This window comes from Sorex fumeus, unplaced genomic scaffold (assembly GCF_029834395.1).
Source record: "Sorex fumeus unplaced genomic scaffold, SorFum_2.1 ptg000008l, whole genome shotgun sequence".
In the NCBI taxonomy this organism is placed as follows: Eukaryota; Metazoa; Chordata; class Mammalia; order Eulipotyphla; family Soricidae; genus Sorex; species Sorex fumeus.
Window position 1 is genome coordinate 28516031 of NW_026606065.1, and position 17576 is coordinate 28533606.

General features: G+C 39.0%; 1 protein-coding gene across 1 annotated transcript in view; it reads right to left on the reverse strand.

The window, feature by feature from the left end:
• Window positions 1-17576, reverse strand: part of ITGBL1 (integrin subunit beta like 1) — a 266652-nt gene that overhangs the window by 128618 nt on the left and 120458 nt on the right. Inside the window, exons 4-6 of the mRNA XM_056109966.1 lie at window positions 12599-12721; window positions 6501-6641; window positions 4230-4370 (exon numbers count right to left, since the gene is read on the reverse strand). Coding sequence (XP_055965941.1) covers window positions 4230-4370; window positions 6501-6641; window positions 12599-12721 — 405 coding nt within the window. The remainder of the gene's footprint in view (window positions 1-4229; window positions 4371-6500; window positions 6642-12598; window positions 12722-17576) is intronic.

A 17576-nucleotide genomic window follows, 5' to 3' on the forward strand; every position in this document is an offset into this window, starting at 1 on the left:
TTGGAATTAGTTATGTTGCTAATATAGTCCTGCTAATCTGTCACTTTATTAACGTCAAACCTTATTATAGAAAGTACGCATTGGAAAACAGGGTAGTACACACAGGGTTTTGTACTATCCTCTATTGCAGGCATTTACTCTTAGAATGAATGTCTTGGATCACAGAATAGGGAGAAGTGTTGTATATTCTCATCAATTACATCCTTTATCTCCTGAATTTGTGTTTTATCTCTTACACAGCATTCCCTGAATCCCAACTTGATGCTATGACTTGAAATTCTCATGCTTATCTCTGACAATCAGACTCAGAGTTAACACAGTGCAAAATCTATGAGACAACACATCTATGAGTCGTCACTGGTTTCTTCTGCTCCATATGTCTGGAAGCAAATTTATCAACTTTCTTCTATAGCCTCCAGGGCAGCACATGGCACCAGCATTTCCCAGTTCTGGATTGTCTGCAATTGTTCTGTGCTACCTAAAACTATCCCTAGCTCTGCACTGTCTTTCATATAAAATCTGGCTCTGCAGCAAGGTAAAAAGATCTCCAGATCTTGTTTCTCAGTAACGTTTTATTCCTTGCACATACTGGCAATCACTAAACCAAGGCAGTCCTAGCTCTCTGCACAGATCACATGTGCCCCTTTTCCCTGCCTGAAATGCATCTTTGTCCTCCACTTTAGGGCATAACTGGTCCCAGACACCCTGCAATGCAGGAGTCACTAGCAGCTCTGTGAAGAGCCTCACCTCTATAATTTAAAAACTGGAGTAAAATATATGGAGGTTCTAAGTTTGCAACCTCTGTTCTGTCCTCATTCTCATCTGAGCACTTGGCTTGCAAAACACACACAACACAAACTCACTGCACATTTGACCTATTCCAGTGGATTGATGACTCGCCACCCTACAAAGAGGGAAACTCCAAGAGAGAAGGAACATTATCTGCTGTGCTCCTTGCTGTATACACAGATAAGTCACAATGAACATATGTGAAAATCTCCTATCATATATTGTAAGTAAGTAAGTAAAGGCCCTCCCGTTGATCGTCGATTTGCTCGAGCGGGCCCAGTAACGTCTCCATTGGAGACTTTGTTGTTACTGTGTCTGGCATATCGAATACTCTCGGTAGCTTGCCGGACTCTCCGAGAGGGGCGGAGGAATCGAACTCGGGTCGGCCATGTTGGCCGCTTGGAAGGCGAACGCCCTACCCGCTGTGCTATCGCTCCAGCCCGTGGCAGTTTCTTCGACTAAACAGCAAAATTTGGGGGAGTAGAACCTATGATTTCTGGTATCTTTGTGCCCTGATTTTATGCATAGTTTTCTTGAGCATGATGCCTCTCAATAAAATCTGGTGATATTAAACTGAAGTTTAAACAAATATTTGTTCAGTAAAGAAAGGCTCTCCAACTTTCTTCAGATTCTTAGGCGTCATTAAAATTGATTCTGTCCCTAAGCTCTGGAATTCTTCAGCATGTTTGGAAACTTTCTTGAGCCTGGAAATCCTATGGCAAATGTGCACCCACCCTCACCTAGTCTGATGAAAAATGAACAATCCACAGCATCTAAGGGGCAGGTGACTCAGAGGTGATTGACTTAGGATTTGAATATGATGAGGATGAAAAGACTTGTGTATAAGGTGGAGAGGAACAGGAAAGTGGTTTCTTAACAGGACAGCATCTACAAGATGATGGAAAATTCTCCCAAGTGGTTGTAGGAGAAGGAGGAATTTTCTGCTGTGGAAAGCACTGGCAGCTGGGGACCCTCAGTTAGGTGAGAGAATCTTGGCAGATGCATGAAGCTGGGAAAGTGCTTAGAAACCAGCGGAGTACCCTAGTCAAGGAACAAACATGATAGTTTCTCAGTACCTGTATTCCAAACCATAAAGTGTGTGTGTGTGTGTGTGTGAAAGAGAGTGTGAAAGTGAGAGTGAGAGAAATAAAAAGAGAGAGACAGAGACAAAGGTAGAGACAGAGACAGACAAGATGGAGACAGTGAGAGAGAGAGAGAAAGAAGGAAAGTGTCTGCCATTAAAACAGGCTGTAGGAAGGGTAGTGAGAGGGAAACTGGGGATCTTGGTGATGGGAAATGTACACTGGTGAAAGGATGGATGTTGGAACACTGTTTGACTAAAACCAAACCATGGTCAGCTTTGTAATTCTGTATCTTATGAGCACTCAATAGTGATCATAAGATACATAAATAACAAAATAGGAGACTAATACCCAAGAGTGATGGAGATTAGTAGCAAGAGTTTTGCTCCATGGCTTGGAGGCCAGCCACACATTCTAGGGGAAAATGGAGCTCAGATAGAGAAAGGAGCACTAAATAATGGGTGTTGGGAGGATCCTCCCAGGATGGGAGAAGCATGCTGAAAGTAGACTCTAGACCAAACATGATTGCCACTCAATGCCTCTTTTGTAAACCACAACACCCAAAAGGAGAGAGAGAACAAAAAGGAATACATGATATGTGTCTTGTCCTGTGTTGGTGATATGCCAGCTGGGCTTTGGTTAACGTGGGGAATCCTGAGATCATCCCATTTGCAATGGGGGAAAAGGTGGGAGGTGAATGTGTGCCCAATCTCTCTGAGTCAGCCTCACTCACCTCCAAGGAGAACCACAGAGGCAGGGTGGGATGGAGGGGTGGGGGGGTGGGAGGGATACTGGGACCCGTGGTGGTGGAAAATGGGCACTGGTGGAGGGATGGGTGTTTGATCATTGTACAACTGAAACCCAAGCACAAAAATTCATAAATCTGCAACTGGACCTCATGGTGTTTCACTAACAAAAATTTTTAAAAAATGTAAATGATGGAGAATGGGCTTTGGTGGAGGGATAGGTACTGGATCATTGTATAACTGAAACCCAGTACTGATCATTGTATAACAAAAACCCATTTTTGTATAACAAGCACAAAAATTTGTAAGTCTACAACTGTACCTCGTGGTGTTTCACTAATAAAAATTTTAAAAAATAAATAAAATAAACAGGCTAGCAGTTAAAAAATAAAATAACACCCACTGGTCAGCACTCCAGCTTATGGACATGTTATTTGCAAGGCACTTCCCCTATCTCCCTGACTGTGACAACAAAGTTCACATGATGCTACATAGCACTTTTCGGGATAAATCTTCCTTTCTTTTCTTTCTTTCTTCCTTCCTTCCTTTCTTTCTTTCTTTCTTTCTTTCTTTCTTTCTTTCTTTCTTTCTTTCTTTCTTTCTTTCTGGAACATAACACACCCAGAAGTACTCAGGTGTTGCAGCCAGTTCTGTGTTCAGAGAACCATGCTTTCTGCATGCATGCAAAGTCCACAGATATATGTGCTATCCCTCCCACTTTGCTCCATCAGAAATTCTGTCAGATTTTTCTTTGAACATTGTTTGCAAACTCCATAAAGTCAGGGCCAATGTTTCTCTCCTGCACTGTAAGAGCCAGTGATGGATACATACTTCAGACAAGAAGAGGATCTGCTTCAGAAATACTTATGGCACAGAATGTTTTGATTCACTAATTGATATTCAATAATATACTGAACCATAGAAATGTTTTAGCATGTAACTCTATGAAAAATTAATACATTAATATTTTATAATAACCGCAGTATTTTATATCTTGTAATATGTCCACCCTTGAGAAACATCTGTGAGATCAAAAATCCATACATTATTTGTAGCTCTCTAAAACTTGAATTTAATTAGTCTGTTGTTGATAAGACACCTTGCTTATCACACAATTAACATTAATTCTGCATATTATTTACTATATTCTTATGATAAAGCAAGCTAGAAAATAGGTGCTACTAAAATCATAAGAGAGGTAAAGCAAACATACAGTACCACACTATATTAAAAGTAATATATGGTTAAGAGGACTCATGTTCAAACCTGGACAGTTCAAGGTCTTATTTGGATATTAATACAAAGGTCTTCGTGGCACACACACTTCACAGTGTCATTGGGTCACAGTTGAGTCATAGATAACTGGAGGTGATGGTTCTCCTTGGAGGTGAGTGAGGCTGACTCAGAGAGATTGGGCACACATTCACCTCCCACCTTTTCCCCCATTGCAAATGGGATGATCTCAGGATTCCCCACGTTAACCAAAGCCCAGCTGGCATATCACCAACACAGGACAAGACACATATCATTGTTCTGAGTTTTCCTGAGAATTCTACTAATCTTAAAAGTGGCAACATGGACATTTTTAAAGTAGTACTAGGACAGCACTTACCGGAACAGAAGTCATCTGAGTATCTGTCGTAGACAGCTCTGCAGTCTCGCTCATCACACTCACAGGTGTCCCCATGGATGTCTCCCCAGTCTCCTGTGGGGTCAACATCGTGGCAGGAACATTCACCACACACACAAGTTCCTGGAAGGGCCACAGTTTATATGAGACCAGTGAGAAATAAAATCTAATATCTTACACATCAGTCTTCTTCATCCATTGGTGATTTTATATTTGGTAAATACAGCAGAAACATATAAATAAAAAACACCACACAATGCCTCAACTTAGAACACCTTTAATAAATGGCAACAGAGACCAATCCCTGTCATCATGTGGGATGCAGGATGTGCATTGATGGTCATCTTGGTTGGTCTCAAAGTCAGACCCAGACCATCAACACAACTGTCAGCTGTGTCCTCCATGTAAGGTTTTGGTTGAAAAAAGAAGAAAGGTAGGTGCAGGGAGGAGTGTGTTTTCTCACCAGGGGAGAAGTTAAGAGAAATGTTGGGAGTAGGCAGGGTATAATCTCCTGAGAACAAGGGACTCACCGACTTGTCTTTCCATAAACTGGTATCTTACCAGCCACTGGCCTCACTCAGACACAATGCTCCTTCCCCTTTTCACCTCTGCTACATCTCCCAGCAAAGGGCTAGCAGCTCTGCCGGGAAGTGGCTGACAAAAGAAAGGGCCCATTGAGAGGGGTAAAGAAGGGTGAATTTCTTCAGGACATTCTTTCAGAGGCCACTGTCCTTTCTGAAGAATCCAGCCTAGGACCACAGCCCTGTTACTTCTCCTCATCCCCCATCTCTGCTTCCCCATAGGTTTGCTATCCATAGGAATACTTCAAGCTTCATGCACTGACTTGGTAATGGTGACTACTTAACCTGATACAATTAAAAGGACTTGACAACAATATATTCTAATATACCAGATACAACCACAGACTGTGTTCATAAGCTATGTCATCCGAATTATCATGCATCAAGGGAAGAATTTCCTTCTGTTTTGTTCCAAGGTCAGGCCATTGACTTCCTTTCTCTCTCTACAGTCATGTGTCACATTTTACTTCAGTTTTTAAATGGATAAACTCAGTCATGTGTGAAGGCTTTCCAAGCCAGCATTATTTGTTAAAATGTATCATGTCCTTATAAATGAAAGAAATATCTTTCCAGCTCTCTGGAAAATTTAATATTTTTCTAGAAAATTGTTTAAATTTTTCATAATTCTAAAGATGGAAATATGGTCAAATCTGGCTTAGTTTTCTTTTATCTGCCAATATAGCTAGCAAAACTTAAAGCTCTATTTATTTTCAAAAAAGTCTTTAGAGCTTCTTTATTAAGCCTATACTTGCTTTAAATTTTAGCAATGCTAATATATTAATAAGCACTATAGCAATGTCCTCCCATTGTTCATCAATTTGCTCGAGCAAGCACCATTAAGGGCTTCATTTTGAGACTTGTTGTTACTGTGTTTGGCATATCTAATACATCACGGGTAGTTTGCCACGCTTTGCCATGCGGGCAAGATACTCTCGGTAGCTTGCCGAGCTCTCTGAAATCGGCAGTGGAATTGAACCCGGGTCAGCCAGGTCGGTTGTATGCAAGGCAAATGCCCTACCCACTGTGCTATTGCTCCAGCATGTTAGATAAAAACATGTTCATAACATCTGCATTATCACACATAATAACATGTGTAATACCTACTATCAGTTCAAATATAATATTTTAAAATTCATGTGTAAGGTTGGTTTAAATTTTTCATGGCTACCTGCTATTTATAGTTTATTGTGTACGATATCACATTTTTATTGTTGCATATAAAAGTCAAATGACTCTATATCATCCTGTGTTTCAACCACACTTTCAATTTAGTCATAATTAAGACTTGAGAGGTTTTTGTCCTAGTCCTCAGTGTATAATTAGATGTTCATGCTGTAGATGGTTCTGTGAGACAAGAGACATTTAGCAGGAGTATCTACAAGAATTGCCTCTTAACTGCACTGTGCTATTTCTGGATGGCCGCCAAAGAAATTACAGGTCCCATGTTAACTCTTTGTTCAGTGAAGCCTAAAAAAATGACCACAACTTTCTTCTAGTCTGCTTTCTACCCAACACAATGTGAGGAAAAGCAAGTAGGGTGCATAGGAAATGTTGATTTTCACCAAAGTCAATAGCTATAAAGGACAACGTCCTCCCCCACTGCAAGGCACAGAGGAAAAGGAAGAGCTTTGTTTTCCTCCCCGTTCCGTAGTAACATGTCTGAGTGACACACCTCTGTTGCTGCAGATTCTGCCGTCGGGAGCCGAGCATCCGCGCTTGCTCTCCCAGGGGGTGATCGCGCACTGGAATTCACATTTATCTCCATGCCAACCAGCCTCGCAGTAACAGTTTCCACAGTAACACTTTCCATGGCCTTTACCCAAAATGAATTTATACAGTGAGAGAGAGAAGCAACTTTTTAAAGCAGAATCAACTTTCAATCTCTTTGTGCTCACTTTTGCCTTTTGAAATAATAATAATAATAATAATAATAATAATAAAACTGTTCCTCCTGACTTGCTTTAGATAAATTATGTAGTTTGTCCCTTAGCCATCACAGTTTAGCCCAGACCTAATAATCTGCATGAATGAGGCAGGCCCACGTGTTCTCTTACTTGTCTCAGCCAAAGAGTTGATTACAATAAAAGAATTTCAAAGAAATAACATAAATAGATAGTGACTGTCAATTATCTTCCAGTTTCCATGGAAGGAAGCACCTCAAACGTATGTAATCATATATTCTCAGGACATTTCTTTAAGTCATGAAAATATTTCATTTTACTGGACTTTCTATGATGAGAATAATGTAGTATATACAATTTCTGATATGCCTTTATGCCTGAAGTCTATATAAAATTATGAGCTAAATATTCTCCTCAGTTAATTTTTTTCATTTGAAATCAACTATTGAGAAACCAATGGTGAATAATTATTTGGAAGAGCATTATTATTGGTTGAACCATTTCTTAAGAAAGAAGAAATATGTCATTTTTTCATTCAATTGTTTCCTCCAAGATATGTAGAAGAAAAATGGATTTTAGAGAAAACAACAGTTAGTGCTCATTTAGACCAATAAGATTTTTTGGCTACTTGGTCTCACACAGTCAAGTTCTCTTTCTGCTTGCTAAGACAGTAACAATGCCAGGCAAAGCGAACCCTATCTCATCCATAGCCCCAACATTCTCCATGAACAATTATCCTGTTCATTGGTATTTCAGCATAAGTTGTAAAGAGTCGTCATATCTTTGCACCCATGTTTAGCAACCCTTGTATAAATTTCTCAAAGATGGAAATTCAAATGACCTAAATTCACCCTTGAAGGGCTCCCTATTTGCAGCGTTCCTACACAATCATGAGTACCTCATCTTTCTGTTCTGGTAAATATCAACAAGACCAGAGACAGCTAGAATTTTGTTTTGTGTATTCTTTCTGCTCTATAGGAATCTACGTTTTATCCAGAATGCATAGCTAAAGTCTTTGCTTTTCCTTTCTCTTTTTCTACAGCCATGATCCTGGAGGGTCATGGCAAAATGATTGTGAGAGTCTTGATAATCTCTGTTGCAGACCAATGATACAAGCAAGAGCAATGATAAAAATAATATAATATCAATGCAGACAATGATAAAAGCATCAGCAATGGAGAATCTCAGGTCCGATTGCACATTTCAATTCAATGGAATATATGCAAAGGGACATAGAATAGAATAGAGTATGCATTATTCCATGATTGTTTACCAGATGGAACTTTCCTCAGGCAGACTACGTCAGAGAGATAGGAGGTGAGAGAGTTGAAGAGACATTAGCACTATAAGTGCTATAGTAAAAAGCAGAGGAAGAGAAATAAAACCCCAGCTAACTACATCATGCTTTATGACTCAGTGAGCTATAGTGGGGGATCCATAAAATTCCTTTACCCAAACAGTCAAGGATCATTTCAACAACAAAATTTAAATGTAACTTGCTGAAAGCAAACATAAAGGAGGCTCTCAAATGAATTCATCAGAAATATTTAATTTATGAACTTCAAAATATATCCACATACACACACATGAAAAGTATCCCCAATGTTATGTCATAAGCCTCAGGGACATGAAGACTACAATGAAAAAAAGGCAATAAAAATATGGTACTAAAATATTTTTATTTTATTTATTTATTTTTTGGTTTGGGGCACATATAGCTGAGTTCAGAATTTACTTCTGTCTATGCTCAGAGATAACTCCTGGCAGTGTTCAGGGATTATCATGCCATGGATCGAACCTGAATCAGGCCCCATGCAAAGCCATGCCTTCCCCCCTGGATTATCTGTCTTCCCAGACTGGGGTTCTTAAAACAGTTTTTTCCTTTTTTTTGCAATTTTTGGGGGGATCACACCCAGAAATTCCCAGGGTTACTCCTGGCTCTGCACTCAAGAATTACTCCTGACGGTGCTTGGGAGACCATATGGGATGCTGGAGATTGAACTCGGGTGGGCCGCGTGCAAGCAATAACCCTACCTGCTGTACTATTACTCTGGCCTGAAAACTTTTATTACTTATTTAAATCACAAGTTATTTCCCATGTCAATTTGGGAAATTTATAAGGTCCTATATATTTAAGGTTTGATATGATATTGACATATGAAAATCTACATTTTCACAAATTTCTTAGTTTATTATAAAATTGAACATTAAATTAGGACTTTAACAATAGAAATGAAGAAATTGAGAATCAGTCTTCAGTAGGAAGCTTGCCATTTGGGGTTTGGGAGGTGAGGCTAGGACAAAGAGAATACTAAGATAATGGTAGAGAAAGAGGATAAGTCTGGATTCTGAAGGATGGTGAAGTGTTTAAGCACAAAACCCTACCAATAACAGCAACAGAGACCACAGAACATAAAATTTATCATTAAAGTGCTTATCATAGAGACTGACTTGGAGGTTGGGGAGGGGAAATGGGGATATTGGTGGAGGCATTTTATGTTGCTGCTGGGACATTCTATGCCCGAAGCCCAAACATGAATAACTTTATAAGTGAAAAATTAATTAATAAATAATAAAAATAAATAAATTTGGTTTTTACTATAAAAAGCAACTGAAATAGAAATGGGTAAGAAAATAAACATTACATTGAAGTTTCAATGTAATGACTGCATGCAGCTATGGAAAATTAAGCAGATCTCCTCATAATACAAATGAAAATTATTTTGCATAAATAACTTGTATGAATGTATTAATTTATTCCTTCATTTAAAAATATATTTAATGGCTGTTCTATGCTCATGAATTATCTGTATATCTTACTTCAAATGGAAATACCATTAAGAAGTAACATTTGGATAACCAAGATAAAATGTATCAGGAAAAGACACATGCTAGATAACAGACATCCATTGCTAGCCTTATGTACACTGATAGAATTTAAAAAAAAATTCCCTTTGTGTTGCTTCATCAGTAGGCTGTAGAATCACATTTCTGGGGCTGTTTTCATGTGAATGACAGGTGAAATCTCTCAGTCTTGTCAGAACCACCCCCAGAGCAGGCTGACTGTAGGACTGGGGTGTGTGTATGTGTGTGTGTGTGTGTGTGTGTGTGTGTGTGTGTGTGTGTGTGTGTATTGGGGGGGGGCAGGAACTATGTACCATGAAATTGCTTAAGCCTCAAACAAACAGAGATACTAAGTGGAAAGGTGAGAGTTCAGCATTTTGTGTGGTGTTGCTTCAAATCAAATGTTAGCATTGATATGGGCAGATAGACTGCTTTGTGGAAATGTACAGAGCTCATTGGCACCCATGTTCCCCCACTTTTCTCTCTAAAAAATCAAAATGAAAATTTAGAGAGGATACAAACATAATAATTATGGGTGGATTGATGGAATTGTTGTAATCATTTTGAATTCAGTCCTTTGCCTGAACACCGTCTAACTTAGGACACAGGCTAGAAAAATAACAAAGCTTTTGTGCAGCAAGTTGACCAGAAATGTTTTAACAGATTCAACCTGAGAGTATCTGGGTAACTACAGGAAGCAAAGCTACAGTGCACTCTGCATAAAAGGGAGAGTGTGACAGACATTAGTGCTACTTTCTCTGGTTCCTCCTGGTCTCATTTGTCCCTGCTTGTACAAGGGAATCAGCCATACTATCTGCATGACAGGAGCCTGTGGGTTGGAAGGTCAGAGAGAAGGGAAGTGAGCAAAAGCTTATCAATAGAGAGTTGAGGCCAGAGACTGGCAGCCCCGAGGCTGTGGAACTGCTCAGGTTCTTCAGTGGTCAGAGTGACCAGGGCTACATCAGGCAGTTGTTGCTCTGAAAAAGGGTTCGATATGTGCAAGGCATTCTCCTCAACCCCTGAACCATCTTCTGCCAATTTTTAAGTAATAGCAGAGAAATGCTTTTCCAAAATGGAAAGGGGGGAGATTGCCCATTCACTTTCTTTTTCTTTTAGTCCCGGCTGCAAGTTGAAACTTAGAAACAAGCTTGCAAACAGAATCCTAAGAGCCAGAATGGGTGATGAGCAAATGCTCTTCTCCTTAGCACCACACTCCAGGGCACTGAAGCAGTCCTCTACCATAAGTGGGCAAGAGCCCAATCTCTGGAGTCAGATGCACAGGAGTCTGAATGCCACCATAATTCCTGGAATGACTCAGCACAAATCATCTCACTGATTTAAACTCTGGTCTGTTGGTATGAAATAATTCTTAGCCTAGAATGATGTATGCCATCCGGCAGCCACTGTAAAGTGCAGGTTCTAAGTGCCTGATGCCAGTGAGCAAACTATCACTGCTATGTGAGTTACAGCAAAGGACTAGACTCTTTCTTGACAAAATAGGAAGCCAACCTCTGAGGACAACCTGGATGGATCCAGAGGGGAACCATATAATAGCAAATAGGGGGGCTGGAGCAATAAGCACAGTGGAGAGGGCATTTGCCTTGCACGTGGTCGATCCAGGTTCAATTCTCAGCATCCCATATGGTCCCCTGAGCACCACCAGGAAAAATTCCTGAGTGCATGAGCCAGGAGTAACCCCTGTGCATTTCCAGGTGTAACCCCCTCCCAAAAAAAAAAAAACAAGAAGTAGAAGAAAATTGGCAGGTAGTTGCACTCATGTCAGATAAAAATAGAGCAATTTAGTGAAAAGAGAAAGAAAAAGAAAGACAATTCTAACTCAGCCCTTGAGTTAACTCCATGGTGTCTATTAGAAGGAAAGGAGAAGGTAGTTAGAATGGATAAGAGTCTTTTTGGTGCTGCACTGTCACTGTCACTGTCACTGTCCTCCGGTTGTTCATCGATTTGCTCGAGCGGGACCAGTAATGTCTCCATTGGAGACTTTGTTGTTACTGTGTTTGGCATATCGAATACATCACAAGTGGCTTGCCAGGCTCTGCCGTGTGGGCGAGATACTCTTGGTAGCTTGCCGGGCTCTCCGAGAGGGGTGGTGGAATCGAACCCGGGTCGGCCAGGCTGGCTGCGTGCAAGGCAAATGCCCTATAGCAAGTCTGTAAATACTGCTTTGTATATCTGGGTGTCCCAGTATTGTGTGGGAGAGAACACTGACGGCAGATCTGACCTAGGATTTCCCTTTCCCAAGACGTGTTAAACTCAGAAAAAAACTCAGAAAAAAAATTTAACCTCTGGTGCTGCAGTGGCACTAAAAATTTGGCAGTAGATCCAGTGAGTCTTATACACATGAAGGGTAGAATGCTAAATCCTAGCAAACCTATGGTACTATAAATCAATGAAAACCCAACTTTAAAAAAAACATAAAAATTAAGCACATGGAAAAAATTATGAAAGATAGTAATATAGAGTATGTATGGAATATAGAAGAAGAAATTCCTAGCTGATAAATATTACTAGTTTTCTCTATCTTCCTATTAATTTATTCACTTACTTATATAGTTATTTTTTGTGATTTCAAGGATGGAACTTAGGGACACACAAACAATTCGCTCTACCACTGAGCTACCTTACAACTTGATATGAGACTTTCAAGTCTATGTTTAAGAAGGAAAGAATAAAATTAAAATATGCAGCTAAAAATTTGAGAAAAAGAAGAACTTATGTGGCTGGGATGAGCAGGGCAAAAATTTAAGTAGAACACTTCAGAGTTGCAAATGATATATTTAATACTGGTTTGGATCTCTTCTGAAAACAATCTGATTTTACATTTAAAAAGTACTACTCAACTCTGAATGTCTAGTCTGACCCTCCTTAGATGAAATGCTTTCCAAATAAATATAAGGTCAGATTAAATTAGTAAACCTGCTAGAGAACTTTATAGCAAAAAATTTAAGAGTGTTCCAAGTGAAAAATCAGTTGTTTTGATTAATTTCTGAAAAGTTAAGGTACATACCTCCACATACTTCTTCTGTTTCATCATCAATGCATTCTCTGTCATCACACTCACAAAATTTACCATAAATGAGTCCATTTCCATCAGAATTATCACACTTACACCTGCCACAGTGACATGTACCTAAATCATTAAAACAAAGCAAATATTATTTGTTAAATGCATATAAATTAAAATTAATGGATTTTTAACTTATCTCCATCAAATGACAAAATTTAAGTCAGCTTAATATTCCAATTATGCATTTCTGTGGGCATTATAAGATAAAAACATTCTTTACTGAGATTAGTGTAGCACAGAAATTATACTTCATAGCACAAAACTATTCTGTTTGACATCTAATAGTTTCATAAATGTCAATTTGACCTTCCCAAGTACAAAGTTATTTTATACATGAATTTTGTCTGATTACACGTGGGTCTCAAGTGAACTAAAGCGTAAAATTCTAAGCTCTGTGACAGAAGTAAGCTTGCTATCATCTTTACCAATATTTATTCAATTCTTTCACAATATTTGGGCATGCTATTTATGTAAATAATATTTGTATAACTCATTATCAAATGCATACATGACAAACTTAGATATTTCTAATATTTTTTCATCCACAATGTTAAGCTGAGATACCATTTTAATGGCAATGGGGTCAAAATGGATTTTTCTAGCTATGCGTATCAGGGGATATCATATAAACTTTTAGGAAAACTCAGGTGATGAGGAGGCATTAGAGTCATCTGGTCTACCACACTCCATTTACTAAGTTTTTATGGGATTTTATTACAATTCCTGAGTGATTTCACTGAGAGTAAGATAGCATTGAAATGATATTAAGTAGTAGAAAAAAAACTTTTATTTTATACTTATTTTCATTTTTTAAACTTTTTTATTGAATCACTGTGAGCTATACCTTTACAAAGCTGTTCATGATTGGAATTCAGTCATGCAGTGTTCCAACACCCATCCCTCCACCGGTTTATATTTCTCAGCTTCGGTGCACCAGTGTCCCCAGGTTTCCTCCAATCACCCCCACCCCTCATCCCTTGCCTGCCTCTATCCTCACCCCCTCCCTCAGATCTTGTCCATTCTGATCATTCCCAGCTATTTTATCATATTGGTCTCTTCTCTATCTTACCTGCTTGCAGCCCCCCCCCCCACACCTGTGGTTAGTTCAACCATTGACAAGTCCTCCTAAACCCTGTTTACTCTGGCCATGGATATTAGTCTTCTAATATATCTGTCACTGTCTGTCACTGTCCTCCCATTGTTCATAGATTTGCTCGAGCGGGCCCAGTAACGTCTCCATTGGAGACTTTGTTGTTACTGTGTTTGGCATATTGAATACATCACGGGTAGCTTGTCAGGCTCTGCCGTGCGGGTGAGATACTCTCGGTAGCTTGCCAGGCTCTCCGAGAGGGGCGGAGGAATCGAACTCGGGTCGGCCATGTTGGCTGCATGCAAGGCAAACGCCCTACCACTGTGCTATATCACAAATGAACGCAGTCATTCTGTATCTGTCCCTCTCCTTATGACTCATTTCACTAAGCATGATAGTCTCCATGTCCATCTATTTATAGGTAAATTTCATGACTTCACTTTTCCTAACAGCTGCATAGTTTATTTTCAAATTTTAATTTATTATCATAGCAATATATTAAAGTATTATCAGAAGATGATACTTTATACATCAGTGAGACTCTAACACTTACCCGACAACTCTGTTAGATGGGAAAAAGTAACAGGTGATAAATGCTGGCTATAGATAGTTTCTCAAAGTTTTAAATCAGTAAAACAAAACAATACGATATGTGAAAAAGTATAGCAGAAATACATAGCAATAGGATTTTACTGAGAAACAGAGGTCTGAAGGGTGGGGAAAGGTGGGAGAGAGATTCTTCCATGGAGAATAAATCTTAAACTTAGACTAAAAGTAAAATAATAGCTAAGATAAATGAGACAATGAAAATGCTCACTTCTAGTAAGACACCACAGAAAAGAGTGGTATCTTGTGTGTTAAAGAGAAAAATAGGAAAATAATTATGGAGTATAGCAATGAATGTGAAATATGGTGTAAGATTACTTAGAGAATTTTAAGTTCAGATCACAGAAGACTTGCATGTGAGGTGATAATTTCTACTTTGGATTATGAAAAATAGTTATAGTAATATTCTCAGCAAGGGAGGGTTGTGATTGGAAAGGCCTTTTAATCAGATTATTAGGGTTGTCACATGATAGAGAATGAAAAACAATGAGGCAAGAGAGGAGGATGAGATTATTTCATTTATCTGTAGGAAGAAAAATAATGACAGAATTGGGTAATTGCTGTGAGACTTCAAGAAAAAGCAAATATTCCTGGAGATAATTTAAGTAGAAAGACTAAACACTTGGTGAGTGGGTAAGGAATAGAGAAGGACCACAAATGCAACTGACACTTGATTCAAGAGACTGGGTATTGGCATCTTGATGTGTGGTATAATGGGAAAAAAATGACACTCAGACACAAGTGTACCTGCAACCAAGTATGGGTTTTAGTATTCACGAGGTATATAGATTTGTGGGAAGTACATTCAAACTCCTTATCTTCAAATAATGTCTACTTATATTTCAATCTGTGAGAACTAACTGATATTTGGTTCATTTTTCTAATTATCTACTATGTCTGGTATTTTTCATTTTACTTTTTAGTTGTTTTTTTTAATCGAATCACTGTGAGAAACATAGTTACAAAGCTGTTCATGATCAGGTTTCAGTCATACAATGTTCTAACACCCATCCCTCTACCAGTGTACATTTCCTACCACCAATGTCCCCAGTTTCCCTCCTGCCACACGCCCTTTGCTTCCCCTGACCCAAACCCCCTCCACCAAGCCTATCTCTATGGCAGGCACTTTCCTTCTTTCTCTCTCTCCTTTTGGGCATCATGGTTTTACAATACAGATAACTTAGAGGTTATCATGTTTGTTCCATGACATACTTTTAGCATGCAGTTCTTATCCAGAGTGCTCATTTCCAACTATCTTTGCCGTAGTGGTCCCTTCTCTATCACAGCTGCTTTTTCCCCAAAGCATTTGAAGCAGGATCTATATCTAGTTTTTAGTAGCAGCCTTCCAGAAAACACTGGCTTCTTCCCTTTTCTCTATCCATACAATGAATGCATTCAGTAATATCCCTGAATATTTTCTTCAAATTGATTTAATATTTATAGATCCCATAAGGTCCTATTTCCAAATTATCATGCAAGGTTCTAGTCCTTTGCAGTTTGCTATTATCTGTATATTTTTCATTCTGTCATATATAAATGGTAAATATGAAAAAATTCAACTTATATTTTCCTTCTCTGAGAAAAGTTCTGTGAATTTTACTCTTACTAAACTTCATTTTCTAATTTTCCTTTCTGAAAACTATTTTAAATCATAAGAATTAGTCTAATGCTCTAATTCCTAGTATTGTCTCATCTCGTTCTTTTCTAATTATCACCTTTCTTATTCATTTTCACATATATTCCTGCTGTCTTCCAAGCATCCACATATCTAGTTGTTAAATTTTCTTGTTACCTATTATATTTTAGCAAAGTACTAGTAATAGTGCTATAAGAGATAATAAGAAGAATAAATTAAATCTATCTTAGACAAGGAATAAAAAGCTAGATAATTGATTGCATATATATAATGCGCATATATTTCTGACAAATTCTACATAAAAAGCAAAAGTTAGGTTTGCCTCTGTGAAGGAAAAAAAGGAGTCAGTTCTAGAGTTGGCACTTAATGTATGAACTGAATTTCAGCTAGTAGACATGGAGAATAAAACTTGGATATTGAGAATGGAGCCAGATTCAAGAATAATATAGGGGAAAGGGCAGAGAACAATAGTACATCAGATAGGGAATTTGTGATCTGGGTTCAAACCCCAACATCCCATATGGTCCCCCAAGCACTGCCAGGAATAATCCCTGAGCACCTGGTCAGGAGTATCCCAAGCTTCACTGAGTAGGACTTACAAAAGACAGAAAAGAAAGAAGAAAGAAAGAGAGAAAATAAAGGAAAGAAAGGAAAGAAAGAAAAAAGAAATAAAATAAAAGAGAAAGGAACAGAAGGAAGGAAGAAAGAAACAGAAGGAAGGAAGGAAGGAAGGAAGGAAGGAAGGAAGGAAGGAAGGAAGGAAGGAAGGAAGGAAGGAAGGAAGGAAGGAAGGGAATTAAGGAATGTATCTTTAAGCCAGGGATATCTGGCTTCAGTTAGGAGAAAGGCGTCAGTTGAAGGCAGCTAGTAAAGAATTAAGAATATCAGTTAAAGATTTTTTCGATGGCCTCTATTGAGATGCCAGGAGCCCCCCTAGATTGGGAAAGAGTAGGATGATCACTAAGGCAGTTAGTAGTGGCTTACTGAGGAAAGTGGGAGGAAGAGCTGAATTCTACAACTTCTCACTGACATCCCCCACAGCCAGCTCATTCCCATCCACACATCTGAACCATTCCTGGCTGTGTGAGAAGTTTGCACCAACTCAGACTTCCTGTCTCACTCACCAAGGAGAAATCACTGGGTTCCGAGAGAGTGCAAATGTAGTACAGACAAAAGTGCCAGACTCCTGTGCTTCCACCATGTCAATTCTGCCTCTCTTGGTTGCCAGTTAACTTAGTCTTAAGAATGTGTCTTCTGTTGTATGCTAGATTATTTTAGCTCTGACTTTTCATTCTGCCCAATACAGGCATCACTTCCTGAGAGGGTATCCTATAGGAACACCACCCTACAGCCCGCTAGCCTGTTCATTTTCTGAAGTCAGACTCTGGAATTTCTCAGTCCCCAGTTGCGTTTCACCTGCCCATTCAGTCAATGTGCCATCCCGGTCCTTACCTCTCTTCTCCCCTTCTGCTTCCCACAACTCTAGCAAATTACTTCATATTATGATGGCCAAACGTCAGTAGAAAGAACTCACTGACTAAAGTAACTTGGGACAAATGAATGGTCTTACACTAGGCTGGACTGGC